At 55.9% G+C, this 15,080-nt stretch overlaps 1 protein-coding gene across 1 annotated transcript; it reads right to left on the bottom strand.

Moving 5' to 3' along the window:
- Positions 1-4,566: 4,566 nt before the first annotated feature.
- On the bottom strand, positions 4,567-13,943 carry XIRP1 (xin actin-binding repeat containing 1). The gene is made up of 2 exons (XM_011999465.1): positions 13,826-13,943; positions 4,567-10,917 (listed from the first exon to the last, which is right to left on the bottom strand). Exon 2 carries the CDS (start codon positions 10,835-10,837, stop codon positions 5,273-5,275), a length of 5,565 nt encoding a protein of 1,854 aa, XP_011854855.1. The 5' UTR covers positions 10,838-10,917; positions 13,826-13,943; the 3' UTR covers positions 4,567-5,272.
- Between the last annotated feature and the right edge of the window lie 1,137 nt (positions 13,944-15,080).

Below are 15,080 nucleotides of genomic sequence, written 5' to 3'. Positions count from 1 at the left end.
GTTGGCCCTGGGTAAAATCAGGGCGATGTGACACAGCCTGGAAAGAACATGAAAGGATCTAGAAGATAGAATTCTCCCCTCCCGGAGGAGGCCATAAACACAGTACCAGCTGCACAGGAAGGGCCTTGAATGACCTAAGAAGCGTGGATTTTAAGATGACAGAGGTGGTGAGAAGCTGCTGCAAGGCTGGATTGGAGGACTGATGGTTTGGGGGTGGCACTGGTGGTGGGGAGAGAAATGAGGAGGCTGTTGCTGCGGTACAGTTGGATGTTGGAGCTCACAGATCAACGTAGAAATGAAGCAGGGGGCAAGGGGAAGAGGTACTTGGGAAGCCAAAGCCCACTGATATGAGGCGGTAATGCAGGGAGAAGCCTGGGCTATCTTCTCTGGCTTCGGTGAATGGCAGATGCTGCCAGCCCTCTTGGAAAACAGGAAGACAGGAGGAGAACCTGTATGTGCTCCAGGACTTTGGGAAGATCAAATGGAAGGTCTTTCACAAATAACAAAGCAAGGAGACTTCCAGTAACTTCACAGGCTTGTGGGCAGCTTCAGGGCCACCTCTTGCCCAGATCCTGCGATTGTTCTTAACAGGCATTCTAACCCCACCCCTGCTGCCTGAGCTGCCTCCCCAAAGCTCCATTCTTGTTGGGCCACTTTCCTGCTCCCTATGGCCTGGAGGACAAAACCACCTCACTTGGACATTTCCAGGATAAAGAATGGGGAAAAGCAGACTAAGTTTTCAATACCCTTTCAGTAGAAAACTGCCCCAGAAACTCATTGGCTACCTACTTCTTAATCCCCAATAACTGTTTTTATGTGCACATCTCCACCCCCATAATAGTCTTGACTCCCACCCTCAAATATGAACACTGGGCTTTCTCCAGAGCAGATCAGGCCAAAATCAAGGGCTGGGACAGGAAATACACTTGCAGGGAGAAGAGCTGGGCTTGAATGACCTCTTGAAAGATAATCCTTCATGTATTCACTCTAAAACATGAATTTAGCACTTACTATGTGTTCTGGCACCATTCTAGCACTGGGGATGCAATAAAAATCAAATGAGATGTGAGTCTTCATGGAAATGCTACTTCAGTGGGGGAAGACTGACTGTGGAGATGTCACTTTCCAAAGACGTATGCATGTTCTAGAATTTTGCCTCTCGCCTACCAAAAGGTGATGTCTAATACCCCCTTCCTTTCAATCTGGGCAGACTTGTGACTCACTTGTAACCAACGGGATGTACAGATGTGATTTTTCATGACTTCTGAGACTAGGTCATAAGAGGCGATACAGCTTCTGCCTTGTTAGATGGGACATGTCTTTGGAGCCCTGAACTACAACTTAGGAAGTTCGACAACCCAGAGATTGCCATGTTGTGGGGAAGCCCAGGCCACATGGAGAGGCCACACGTGTGTGTTCTGGCTGACATCCCTGCTGACGTCCCAAACATTGTGGCACAGAAACAAGCCATGCCAACTGTGCTCTGTCCCAAATTCCTGTTTGGGGTGGTTTGCTATGCAGAAATAATATCTAGAACACTAAGAAACAAGGGAATAAGTGAGCAAGATAATTTCATATTGTGAGAGGAAAATATGGGAAAACATAAAGCAGCGTGAAAACAAGGGCCTCTTTAGATGGGGGAAGCGGGGAGGACTGATCAAGAAAGGTCTTTCTGGAGAGACATTGGAACTGAGACCTGAGTGAGAAGGAGCTCAACCACTAACCATCTGGGAGAAGAGACTTTCAGCTAGAGGGTTCATTAAGTACAAAGGTCCGGAGGCAGGAATCAGCTTGGTATGTTCTGAGAAGGGCAAGAAAGACAGTGTGACTAGGGTGATGTGGGTGAGGAGGAGAGTGGGGCCAACGAAGTTGGAGAGGAAGGCAGAGAGGCAAGTCATTCTGGTCCTACAGGTCACTGAGAGGAGTTTGGATTTAAGACTGAGTGAGCTGGGGAGCCGGTGGAGGGTATTATGCAGGAGTGCCTGGATCTGGTAAACTCTTATTAATAAGAGTTCCAGCTGCCTACTGGAGGACAGAGTGTAAGGACACACAGGGCAAAGGGAGGAGGATCATTGGGGAGGCTGTGGCAGTGCCTCATCCCCCAGGGAAGGGAGGATGCACGATGGCTTGAGACATGGTGATGGCGGTGAAGATGGGGACTGGTGGACAAATTCCGGACACAGAGGCAATGACAGAGAGTACCAGCGAGGGAGGAGGCGCCCAGTCCTGCAGGTCCCGAGCAGGATCTAGACATGGGCGAGGACGGGAACCCGCTATCCGTCTGGAGTCCGAAGGGAGCCTCAGCGAGAGGGCTGGCCAGGATGGCGCGTCCTGGCGTCCGTCGTCTGCAGTGCAGAGCCAGTCCCTGGCTGCGCTCCTGCCGGACGTCTCCCAGCAACAGCCGCCGCCGCCCGAACGTTCTGAACTCGGCGGCCCCTTAGCTCTCATCGTCGCCTCGGCGACGGCCGGTGGGAACACGCCCTGCGGGCTCCGGGGGCGGGGTCTTGGCGCCACGCGCTCCGCCTCCCGCGGGGTGCGCCTTCAGCCCCGCCCGCCCCCTCCCTTCCTCGGCGGCACGCGTGGCCGCAGGTGTGCAGGGCGCCCGGAGCGGCCTCGCCGAAAAGCCGCTTCTCTCTGTGCACGCCGCCGCCGGCGCGCACCACCGGCCTAGCCACCTCTCCCCACTCTTCCCCTCAGGCCGCCATCTCCAACCAACTGGACTGAGTCTTCTGTCATTCGGGTCACCTCCGCTGAGACGCCTTCCCTGACCACCCAAGTTGAAGGAACTGCCAACATTTCCCTCTTGGACTTTGTGTTTTATTTCCTTCACAGTATTTCTCCCCTGTAAAATTATCTTGTCTGCTTCTACTTACATTGTCTTCCCTCTTGAAACCGAAGTTCCATAAGCTGAGGCAGAAATTCTGCCTTGTTCATTTCTGTTGTCAGCACCCTGAACAGAGCCTGGCATGAATGAGGTGCTCAATAAAAGTTACTTGGATGAATCGGCAGATTTCCTCAATCATTTCATTCATTTATGCATTCATTTATTTGACATTTATGGAGTGCCTTTTAGGCACTTGTGGTAAAGAGGTACCAAGATGAACGAGACAGGAATATCCCTGGAGGTAAGAAAGAAGATATGTATTTTTTTTTTTTTAATTACGATAATACTTAAAGTGAATGTCTTTGAGTTCCAGATGCCAGGCATAGCTTCAAGCTCTTTATACTTTCTAGCGTTCCATTATTGGAACGCTAAGCATGTGGGAGTTATTTATCCGACTGCTCAAGGTCATTGCCTATATAGGCTGCTGGGCCCTGTAATCAAGTGAGATCCCGCAGAAGGCAGGGGATCAACAAGATTTGTGTACCAGGCCCAAGCAGGTGGATTTGGTACCTTGATTATTCTCGACACAGCACAGTCTCCCACAGGGCACAGGCTCCTTCCAGATCAGAGCTGTGTTGTCCCAGGAGAACCCTATGCATATTGGCTGAGCAGGCAATGAGGGGCCTGTGAGGGTTGTGGAGGGTTAGGCCCTGGGTTAGGGGTAGGATAGGGCCTGTCTCTTCCATTGGAGCAAAGTGTGAGTAACTTTCCACATAAACTTGGTGTGAGGCAAACCTAGTTTCAAACGCCTGGGTATCCAGGAAATCCAGGAACTAAATTTATTCCACCTCGGGGTCTTTGCAAGTGCTCTTCCCTCTACCTAGCATGCTTCCTCCCCCGATTTGCACATAGTTGCTCTTTGTCATTCAGATCTCAGCTGAGGTGTTTTTTCCTTAGAGAGCCCTGCCTTGGCCATGCCGCAGTCTAAGGCAATCACCTGCCATTGTTGCATGACCATATTTTAAGACTTTTTTCCCAAAAATGGGAGAGTGGCCTAGTCAGATGCATCACCCTATTCCTGATCTAATTTTTCTTATATATTGTCTCTGTCTCCTCATTCTAAAAAGTTCCCTGAAAGCGGGACCCCATTGGACCTCACCTCTGTATCCCCATTGCCTAGAACAGGCCTGGAACACAGAAGATGCTTAGTGATTTTTGAAAGAAACTTAAAAAGGGCCCATCACCAAAACATCCTGACTTTCTAGGCCAGGATCTGTGCACTCCATTTCCCAGGAACCCCTGCTTGGCACACGACACCTGGGCTGAACAGGCAGAAGTGACCCAGACATCTTGGGCAGAGGAATTCTCCTGGCATGAGTTCCTCCCGCTTCCCAGGCCTGAATGGGCTGCTCTCCAACTCTGGGGCAGGATTCTAAGAATCCCTCCAGGATGCTGTTCAAGAACATCCAGGAGGTGAGATCGAGATAGAGAGGGCAGCACTGTGTGTGTGTGTGTGTGTGTGTGTGTGTGTGTGTGTAATGGGGATAGGGGCAAGGAGACTAGAAGTGTGGGCAGGGCATTTCTGGTTGCCAGCCAAGATGGAGGAGAAGGGGTGGCTTTTAGAGCCTTCCCACACTACTGTTGCTAGGAAGACGAGGCACCTGGAGGTTGTGGCTGTTTTCTCCCCCTGCAGTGGGAACACAGACTGGAACAGATGTACACACAGTCAGACATGCACAGAATAGAGAATAAAACTTGGATTTATTCAGACCGTATGCTTCCCATTTGGGGTGCAGAGTGGGGGACAGTTGTGGGGACAGAGAAAGGCAGTGCATTTGGCTTCTAGGGATATGCTGATTGCTGACTCTTTGTGTGACCCTTGGGCCACCAGATGACCAGCTGAATGATGGAGATGGTGATGAAGGGGCTGGCGGCCAGGTCCTTCTGGAGACCTCACAGTGATTCCAAACAGAGACCAACGCTGTGTCCAGTTGGCTCTGTTCCTCTCCAGAGATTAAGGAGCAGATGGCTGGGAGCATTCAGACTAATAAAAAAAAAATTAAAACTCTGGGTAGAGGGACACTCTGGGGGACTCCAACTCAGGCAGTGGTGTGCAGATTCACACATGTCCATGCATGGGCCAGGCCTGTGTGAGAAACATGTGTGTGTCTGTACATATTACATCCTCCACAAGGACGTAGCTGGGAGCCCCCGTCCTACCCCCACGCCTGTGCTACTCAGTGGGCCTCTTCCAGACCTTTCTTTTTCCATTCGGAAGAACTGGGCCTACTGAAAGAAGTGATGAAAGGGAAATGGCCCACAGTAATCCTCTGAAGATGCCCTTTCCTCTTGGTCCTTGCTCCAGTGTGCAGGAGGCAGGCACCCACCTCAGTCCTGGGGCAATGGAGGCCAGGAACAGGTGGCAGGTGTGGTGGGAGGCGGTGGGCCTCACTGGGTAGCTGGCTGGGAGTAGCTGCAGGACACCTGCACCATCTCAGCTTCTGTCAGGTCACTGCTGAACCCAGCTGGGCTGTGCAGGAACTGCCTCAGCAAGGGGGAGGCGTGGAGCCCAAGGTGGGAGCCTGGGCTCCTGGGTGGCTCTGCCTGCTCGGTGACTGTGGTGGAAGACATGAGGACTGTGTTCCCAAACTGGTCCACCTCCTCATACTGCTCAGTCACGGTTCTCATGGCTCCATAGTGCTGTGAGCTCCCTGGCCCAGTCTGTAGCTCCAGAACACTCTTTTGCCGCCCTCTGGGCAGGGGACTTGCTGAGGGAGGGGCAGGCTCAGGTTGCACAGAGCACTGGGTGATGTCCTTCTTCCCAGCCTTGTCTTGGACACCTTTCTGGTGGAGCAGGGCCTGGCCTATGTCCTGAGCCGCTTGTGTGCTTTTCACTGAGATATCAGGGTTACCCTTAAAGCTAGAAGTCTCTAGAGGCTTCCTTGTGGCTGACTGGATGGAGATAAATGTTGGGGAGGAGGGCGAATCTCGACTGGAAGGTAAGACCCGAGGGAGGCACAAATCTTCTCTTGATGTCTCCTGCCTCCTAGTGGAAGGGGCAGTTGAGGCTGCGTGACCTCTGGCCTCTGTGTGATTTCTGATCTTGACTTGACTCTGGGCCTCAGTGTGGCATCCAACCTTGGTTTGGTTCTCGACTGCAGTTTGACCCCCGACCTCCTGGCCTGAGCCACTGGGCCTGGCACTACTGCTGACTGTGACACTGATCTTGTGGGCACTGTGGTCTTTTGGAGGTCCCTGAAAGTGGCCGCTGGCACTGGCCTCAGGCTGGAGGCTAGACATGGAGCTGAGTGCCTTGTGCACAGCCTCTTCAATGTCCAGCAGCCTTGCCAAGGTCTGTTCCTTCAGTCGAGCGACCTCCGTGCTGACCCGTGTCAGTTCCCCAAATGCCTGCTCCACTGAGGCCTCAGGTTTTTGGTGGGCAGCAGGAGCCTGAGGAGCAGCCCCTCCCAGCTGGGGCACAGCCTCAAACAGCCTCCGCAGGGCCTGCACATCCACACTGCTTGCAGCCTCCTTCTCAAGGGCTTGCACCTGGTTCAGGAGGCCCTGGAGCTCTTTCTGGTTTCTTTGCAGACTCTCAGGGCTCTCAGGGGCCCCTTGGTGGGAACCTTCCATGGGCTGCTCTCCTGAGGTGCTGGGGCCCCACTGCAGTGAGGTGGGATCACAGTTGAGGGCATTGAGCTCGGGGGGCTCAGAGCTCTGGGCATTGCTGCCTGTAGCCTGATTGTTGGTGGGCCTGGGTGCCGTGGTGCTGAAGCCATGTTGGGGACTGGGCTGGCTATGTCCACTGGGGCATCTGGCCAGAGGTATGTGGCCCTGGCCTACAGTGGTGGGAACCTTGACTGGCTGAGGGATGGCTGCATCTGTCTCACCTCGTTGGTGTTCCCTTTGCCCCACCTCTGAGGAAAAGCTGGGAGATACAGGCAAGGGCTTGGGCAGCCTCTGAGGAGGGTGGCTCTGGGTTAGGTGTGCAGGTTTAGGGGGCAGCTGTGGCTTCTTCTTTGGGGGCATGGTGGGCTCCAGTTTTGAGGTCTTTGTCTGTGACCCTCCAGGGGTTTTCTGGCCAGCAGGGCTGCTGTGGGGGTGAAGAAGGGGGTCCTTCAGGGGCTCAGAGGCCTGCTGGATGGAGTCCTCGTCACGGCGGGCTCCGGCTGGAAAGTCAGGTCCTGTCACAGCAGCTGGGAGAGTAGGAGGAGGAGGAACAAAGGCATTATGGGGGTGCGGGCTGGCACCTGCGACTTGGGGCCCAGAGGCCAGATTGTGGCTGCCTAGAGGGGCAGTCTTCAGGGTGGTCTCTGCAGCTTGGAGGTCCCCTGGGCAGACTTCTGCCATCAACTTCCCTGGAGGCCCCCAGGCCATCTGTGCGCGGCCCCCAGGCTCCTCCCGCCCTGGCCCAGTACTCTGACCTGGGCCTCCCTGGAGTGGGCGGGGAGCCTGGACTGAGAGGGCAGTCTCCCTGCGCCTTGACTGGGGTTCCCTCTCAGAAGGCTGGACACCCCCTGGTGGGTCAAAGGTCCTCACGGGATGAGCGGTGTAGATGCCGTCCTGAATTGTCACCCACCCCCCAGGCAGCCCTCTGGGTAGTGCTTGCTCTTCCCCACTGACCTTTCTAGGGGCTGCTGGGATCCGGGGATCAATTCCACCCCCAGGCCTGATGTTGCTTTGGGTAGCCCCAGCTTTCCGAAGACCGTCCTGGATGGGGTTGGAAGTGGCTGCGGGGGTGGGGCCCTGCTTGTGCTTATTCAGAACTTGCTGGTGCAGGCTCTGGGCTTCAGCTGTTGCCATACGCAGACTCTGCATGGCGGCCAGGAGGTCTGGGGCCCCAGGCCCCGGAGAGGTAGTAGTGGCTCCTTCTGACTTTCCCAAGATTGCCATCCCTTTCTGTCCAGAGTGACTGTCTTCCTGCTTTTCTGTGTTTTGCAACTGGGCTGGTGCTGCAGCTTCCCCAGCCAGAGGGACTGCCTTTCCAATGGACTGAGGAGGGCAAGGGATAGCTTGCCCTGAGGCTCTCAGATGCCCCATCCCCATGCTGGGGTCCAGTGGGGGAACATGGATGATGCTCTCAGCTGGGGGCAGGCTCTGGTCCCCCTCGCTGGCTGGCACTGGACTCGGGTCAGCCGGGGGCTCCCACCGCAGACTGTGCAGGCCACTCAGGTCTCCTTTGTCTATGCAGCTGGCCAACAGCTGCACGCTGCTCCTCTCGGAGGCCTTGCTAGTTAGCCGAGGCTGCAGAGAATAGGCAGTCAGTGCGACCAGGCCCTGCTCTGTCTCCTGCATCACCAGCCCAGTTCTTGCCACGGAGGCCCTGAGACCACAAGCCAGCAGCTGCTGGAGCTCGGGGTCCATGTCTTCAATACTCCCACTGCTGCCTGGAGTTGGCAGCCTCAGCGGCTTGAGTTGGAGCTGGCCAGTTGGGTCTTCCTGCACCAGCAGCCCCTGCTGGTCCACATCTGGCCGGCGCAGGACTTGGCGGATGATCCTGGAAAGTTCACCTGACACCAGCTCCTCCTTTTGTATATAGGGGAGTCCCTGCCCTGTGCCCGAGAGCACATACTTGGCAAGACAGAGCTCCCCTGGCCCTCGGGCCTCCATGAGGATGCCTCCATGGTGCAGGATGCCAGGTGTGGCATGCAGAGTCCGCAGGGTCCCCTCAGCTGCAGTCTCCTGGCTCTCTTGCATCCTGTTGCCTGAGGGGCTCATGGGCTGCTCTTCCAGGAGGTTGCCCCCTCGGATGCTCTCAGCTGCCAGGGAGCCCATGGGGCAATTCTCAAAAAGCCAAGTGAACTTGTGGACAGAACCCGCAGGGATGGACCCAGCGATTACCCGGGGCTGCTGTTCTTCCTTCTTGCCTACCTCCAGGGCCTGGAAAACCTCCTTCTGACGAGACACCTGCCCTGAAGGGATCTCCACACGGCTGCAGTATCTCACAGGCCCTCTTCCGCAGGGACGACCTGAGGCCTGAAGAGGCTCGGTCTCAAAGACATGTCTGTCTGTCTGTCTTTCCCCAGCCGGGACCTGGCTAACCTGCAGGTGCTGCTCCCTGGAGCCCACTGGCCTGTCCACGGGTTGGGGCTTGAACATCCAGGTGCAGGACTGTGCCTCAGCCTTGGCTGTGGGATCTGTGACCTCTGACCCCTGCTTTTCGGCCAACTCACTCATTGGGCAAGTCTCGAACAACCACCGGATGGTCTGCACATCGCCTTTGGAGGGTGCCGCAGGCTGGGGGTCTCCCTGACTCTTCCCCTCTTCTTTCTGTCGTTCCTGCTGCTCCCGTTGGTGGATCATCTCCAGGGGCTGGGTCTCAAAAAGCCACCGAGCAGTGCCAACATCCCCAGCCACCACTTCCTGCCGGGTGATGCCCCGCACCACGTCGATGGTACTGGGGCTTCGGCCGAGCTGGGCTAGGGGCTGTGTCTCAAACATCCATCTGTAGCCTTGGACATCACCTCCGACTATCTGCTCTCTGCTAACAGAGGTCAGGGCATGGAGGCGGCCCTTGCTGTCCTGCATGGCATACACTGGGGACCCTATGCCCTGGGCCTGCCCAGCAGAATCAGTTCCTTCTTCTCTGCTTAGACTCCCATGGGCCAGAACCTCACCCTGTCTAATGCTGTCCAAGGGAAGGGTCTCAAAAAGGTTCTTAAAAGTCTTCACGTCCCCCTTTAGCCCATCCCTCTGGGGGGCACTCTGAGAGAAGGGCAGTGCTGTTGTCACTGGATAGATGACTCCTCCTGAAGAGGAGTTGTCACTGGATAGATGCCCCTCACCGTCCTGGGGATCCACTCGCTGTAGGTGACCCACTTGGACCTTGTCTCTGAAAGCATCCAGGGGCTTTGTTTCAAATAGCCACAGGGTGGAGCGGACATCACCAGGGACCACTTCCTCTTTGGGTGGGGCCTCTGCTCCAGCCTCCTCATCCCCTTTCAGAGTGTCCAGCGCTCGGGTCTCAAACAGATGCCGCTGCTGCTGAACATCTGGACCAGGTGGGATAAGGTCTGGGGATGGCTGGAAGTCCTTTTCATCTACTAAGATCTCCCGGATGGCATCCAGGGGCTGTGTCTCAAAGATCCAGCGAGTTGCACTGACATCGGGCCGGGACCCCTCCTCCAGGGAAATCCCCCGGATCACCCGCACCTGGCTGGGGTCCTGGTTGATGGCGTCCAGAGGCCGGGTCTCAAAGAGCCAGCGGGCAGACCTCACCGCGTTGCTTTGGATCTCCTCCCGGCATGCGGCCTTGACCTCATGGATGGCACCCTCTGCATCCTGGATGGCACACAGGGGCTCCGTTTGGAAGAGCTTCACTGTCTTTTTCACATCACCCTTCAGCTCCTGGATCTCTGAGCGCAGTTCCAAGGGGCTCTGCTCCTGCAGGGAGGGGCGGGAGCCCAGGCGGTCCAGCGGCCGCGTCTCAAAGAGCATCCTGGTACCCTGCACATCTCCGCTGGCTGCAGGTTCCCTCACAGTGGCCTCCAGTTCCTTGGCCTGCCCTGTCAGCTCATCCAGTGGCTTTGTCTCAAATAGCCAGCGGGCTGCACGAACGTCCCCTCCACTTGGCTGGGGCCTGGTTGGCTCCTGGTCTGTGCTGTTGGCAAAGGAGCCTTCCTCAAACTTGCGGGAGGTGGCCTGGACGTCACCACCCGGCACAGGCTCCTTGGCAGCTGGCCTCTCGTGATCTCCAATGGCATCCAGTCGCCAGTTCTCAAAGATCCATCGCATGCACTGAACGTCACCCTCAGTGGGTTCCTCAGAGCCCAGGACCTCGGCCAGATCCTCGGCCACAGCCTCGGCCAGATTCTTGCGGAGCTCAGGGTGGATGTGCCTGTAGAGGCGGCGGAGTTCACTAGCTTGCCGCTGCTGGTGGAACTTGGAGAAGGACTCCTTGGGTGGTGGCAGTGGCAGGTCATCCAGGGCTGGGGGTGGAGGGAGGGGCAGGTCCTCTGCAGTTGCCATCCTCATGGTTGGTGTGGGGGCCACCTGTGTCTGGGCGTCGGCCATCCTTCTGAGAAGAAGGGGCAGAGATGAGGATGGGATGGGGGACCTTAGATCTAGATGTTCAGCAGGGTAGAGGCTGGATGCTGGGAGAAATGGCAGTAAACAGGGCTCAGGGTCAGAGTAGCTCTCGGTGACTTACACTTAGAGACTCCTTGCCTCTCTTTATGTGCCTGGCCTGGGTTTCACTTTGCTGCCTGTTGTGGGCAACAGGTCTTGAACTTAGGACATATGGACCCATTAATCACAGTGGGTTCCTGCTTTCCCTACATCTCCTGGGTTGCTAGGGAGCAACCATGGGACAAGTGGACATGACACTCTTTCCTTTAGCTCCATAAGGGATGCCTAAACCCCCAGTGGGCAAACTGGACAGGCCCCATCCTCACCTTCCTTTGTTAAAAATCAGTGTTGCCCTAGAAGACTCCCAGGAGAGTGGCCTGGGGGAATCCTGACTTTTGGAGTCCCAGCCTTGGAGGGACAGGTCTCTAACCTGGTAACTGATTTCCCATGCAGACGAGATTCCTTTGCAGAACACCAGAGGGCAGACTTGCCATGTTGACCTGGAGTGCTGCCTAACTTTTATCTCTTGGCTGTCAACGCACTCCAACCTTTCCCAGGCCCAAGGAGGCAAGCGGAGGCCAACAGCCCATGCTAGAGTGGAAGCAGTTGAGGATCAGGGCTGGGAAGCTGCTCATCACATATCTCGTAGTTAGGCCAGATCCAAATTCTGAATCTCTGGTCAGGGTTTTCTGCACTATACTCCAAGACTGAGAATGTCTGAGCTAGGGGGATCTCAAAGGTCTTTTAGCACAACCATTTATAAATAAAGACGAGGGAACTTAGGCCCAGAGTCAGATCTTGGTGAATAAGTGGAAGGCAGTGCTGGCTTGGGTTCCCTAGACTCTATTTAGGGCATGGGCCCAAGACATAAGAGGGTAGGAGGTGTAAAGCTTTCTTATTGGCCATAGGACCAGTCTATTCCCCAGCAGGCACCCCTCGGAGGATATGAGGGTGACACCTACCAGGGAGAGGACCATGGGACCAGGGTCCTTTCTGCAGAGACAGCTCTGCCCCTTGCCCCTGGAGACCGCTCTCTAAGCAAGCAAGCACAGCTTCAGGGGCTCGGACTCAGGGGGGCTTCAGGCTAAGCCCTACCCCTGCAGGCCTCATGGCCACCCCAGCTCAGCCTCTCCCCGGCTCCACCCCCGCCCCTCAATGGCCTCCCACCCCTCAAGCCCTTCTCTGGTCTCTGTCCATGTATGTCTTATCTGTCTTGTGACAGGTGTACTAACAGTCCCCAGAGGCCAGTAGGGAAAGAATGGGAAGCATGTGCCCCCTCCCGCTGCCCCTGACCCACTGCTCTGCACCACACAGGGTGCTAAATATAGCTGAGGTTCTGGCCTCAGAACAGCAGCCCTGGGCTCAGAGGGAGGCTGAGGCCCAGCCAGTGGGGATCCTCAGTGCCCTTGGCTCACCTCCTCTCCTTCGTTACCCTGGGCTCCCCTATCCTGCCTCCTGGGCTGGTGTCAGGCCCCTGGGCTGCAGTCCAACCAGGTGCTAGAACCTGGACACCTTCCCTGGCCAAAGGAGTCTGCGGTGGAGGGAAGTACTGGCAGCAAGTGGGGCAGGACTTCCTCCCTATGGCTACCTCAGAAGGAGGAGAGAGGAAACCGAGACCTCCTGACCCCATGCCCACCCTGGCATGCCCATCAAAGACATCAGAACCTTTGGGGAGTGTGAGCTCTGAAACATGTAACCTGAGTCTCATCAAAGCTCTGCGTGGTTTTCTTTCATTTCTGAGCTCCAACGAGGATCCCCTGCCCAAGGCAAACCTGTGCCTGTCTCCACCTCCACTCCATCCTGTCACCAGCAGGGTGACCTGAGCAGATGGCATGGGCAGACCATCAGTTTCACCCCACCCCCACCCCCAGCAATTTCCAGAATCTCTGCTAAGGCCACAGGCAGTTATTATCATGGAGTCCAGGGATGTCAGGCCTGAGGACCCTCAGAGGTCACTCAATCTAAACCCCTTGTTGTTCAAATAGGGAAACAGAGGGCCAAAGAGGGGAAAGGAGCTGTCCAAGGAGGCTCAGCAAGGCAGTAGCAAAGCCTGAAGCATGCCTCCTGACTCCTGGCCTTTCCACCACCATCCTTGCCTGGCTTGAGACTCCTGGGGCAAGTGTAGAGTCAGGACAGAATTCATAACTGGGACCAGACTTAGGTGGGGTGACCCCAAGAATTGTCCTAAACCTTGGTCTCCTAGGGCTGGGCCAACCTCTCAGGATGGTCCCACTGCTGTCCTCAGGTTACCTCCTCCTCGGCCCAGCTGGCTCCATATGTCTTTACATCTGGACAAATTCAGATCCGGTCTCCCTCCCCTGAGCACCCCAGATCTGCCCTGGGGGCTTTCCCACTGGGCAAGACCATAGGCAGAGTCCAAATTCCACCCCAGATTTTAGGCTATGATACGTAGGGAGCTGGGCTCCGGCCAGCCCCTGGGAGCTATCCCTGGGCCAGATATGCCGAGAGTGTCATCCACAGCAACTAGGCATGGGGCTTGTTCTAGCAATGCACACTCAGGCCTACCTACGGCCCCTGCTCCCACCTCTCTTCTGTTCCTCCTTCCTCCAGACCCTGGGCCTGCCTGAGGCTTCCCTGGGAGGAAGCCCCGAAGCCTGAGGCATTCCATACCTGTATTTTAAAAATCACAACTCCAGGCCTTACTGGATCATGCCAGCCTGGCAGGACCCTGTCCTTTCTGCTAGCTTCAGGCCTGTGGCAGCCACTCTGAGAGCTCCCATGGGGCTCACACTGTCTTTACCTCCTTTGTGGGTTCTTTATATCTGAGACTTCCACTCACCTCCTCCCATGCATGCCCCTCAATCTCCTTCCCCCACTCAGAGCCACCCCTAATACGTCCATTCCAGGAGGGCAGGGGATCCCAGCTGTGAACGCCAGTCCTGCCGTGGAAGGACAGAGAGGTAGGTTACTCACCGAGGGTCTCTCTTGGCTGATGGGGTGTTTGGGGTCTGTAGCAGCTGTGGTCTCAGGGTTCGTCGTTCCTCTCGAGGTTCTTGTTCAAATTGGTTCTGTTCTGCTGGCTCCAACAGACACCTTCTTGCTGCCCTGGCTCTGGGTCTCTGTCCCCTGCCAGCCCCAGCAGCTGCCTTTATCTTGCTGGCTAGTGGGTGGGCCGTGGTGGGGGCGGGCGGGAGAGGCTATGTTCAGAGTATTAAGTGGTTTGGTTATTTTTAGGTCTTGTGGAAGTCACTCTTCCATCCTGGGGAATCAATTACATGTCCTTTGGGCTGGGGAGGGGAAACAGAGGGGGAGAAGCTTCATTCATCCAAAGTCTGATCTGGGGATTGGGGTCAGTGACTCAGCTGGGTTGTGGGGTTGGGGGTGTCCCAGACTATTTTGAGAGAGTGAATAAGAAGGGGCATCTGACACCTTGGACAGCTTGCCCCCGTCTTGTGAGCCTCCATCACTCTACTCTGGTCCTGCCTCTGACTCTTCCTGACGTGTCTCCACCCACTGTGCCAGGAGACTGGAGGTCTCCTGAGGGCAAGCTGGGGCTCTCCTCCTCTGTTCTGAGCCTGAATACCTCTGAGTGTGAAGCTCAGCTCTTTTTCTTCCCCATTCCCTTCTGCACTAAAGAATTCCTTCTTTCTTATCCATTCCTCCCCGTGCCCCACAGCACAGGTCAACACGGCCCTGATAAAGCTGGATTTGGGGGGAAGACATCTGAATGACGAGGCACAGCTCTTCACTGGGCCGAGATTGGCCAGGTCCAGCTCCTCCTTTGCGCCACCACACCCGGTTAATTTTTGTATTTTTAGTAGAGATGGGGTTTCACCATGTTGGCCAGGCTGGTCTTGAACTCCCGACCTCAGGTGATCTGCCTGCCTCGGCCTCCCAATGAATGAATTCCACAGCAGGACTCCGTGGTTTTCATCCCAGATTATCTGAGTCCTTTCTCTCTTCTCGACTCTTCCCTCTGACTCAGGGCCCAGGCTTTCTGGGAACGGAGGGGAGGGGAAGGGCGGCATGCAGGGAGCTGACCGTGGGGTTATTTCTGACCCTGGAGTCATCAGCTTCCCAGTCACAGATGGAGTGGCAGCGGGGAGGGGGGTCACACCTGCCTCCTCCTTTGCTTACCAGGGTCTGAGGGGCCCAGCAGGCCCAAGAGATCCTGGCAGTCAGACCAGTGTGGTGAAGGATATCAGGGGACCATCCACAGAAAACTTGA

The sequence above is a fragment of the Mandrillus leucophaeus genome, unplaced genomic scaffold, assembly GCF_000951045.1.
Source record: "Mandrillus leucophaeus isolate KB7577 unplaced genomic scaffold, Mleu.le_1.0 Scaffold595, whole genome shotgun sequence".
NCBI lineage: Eukaryota > Metazoa > Chordata > Mammalia > Primates > Cercopithecidae > Mandrillus > Mandrillus leucophaeus.
Note: the sequence above shows the minus strand (reverse complement) of the source record. Positions and strands in the feature narration are given on the sequence as shown.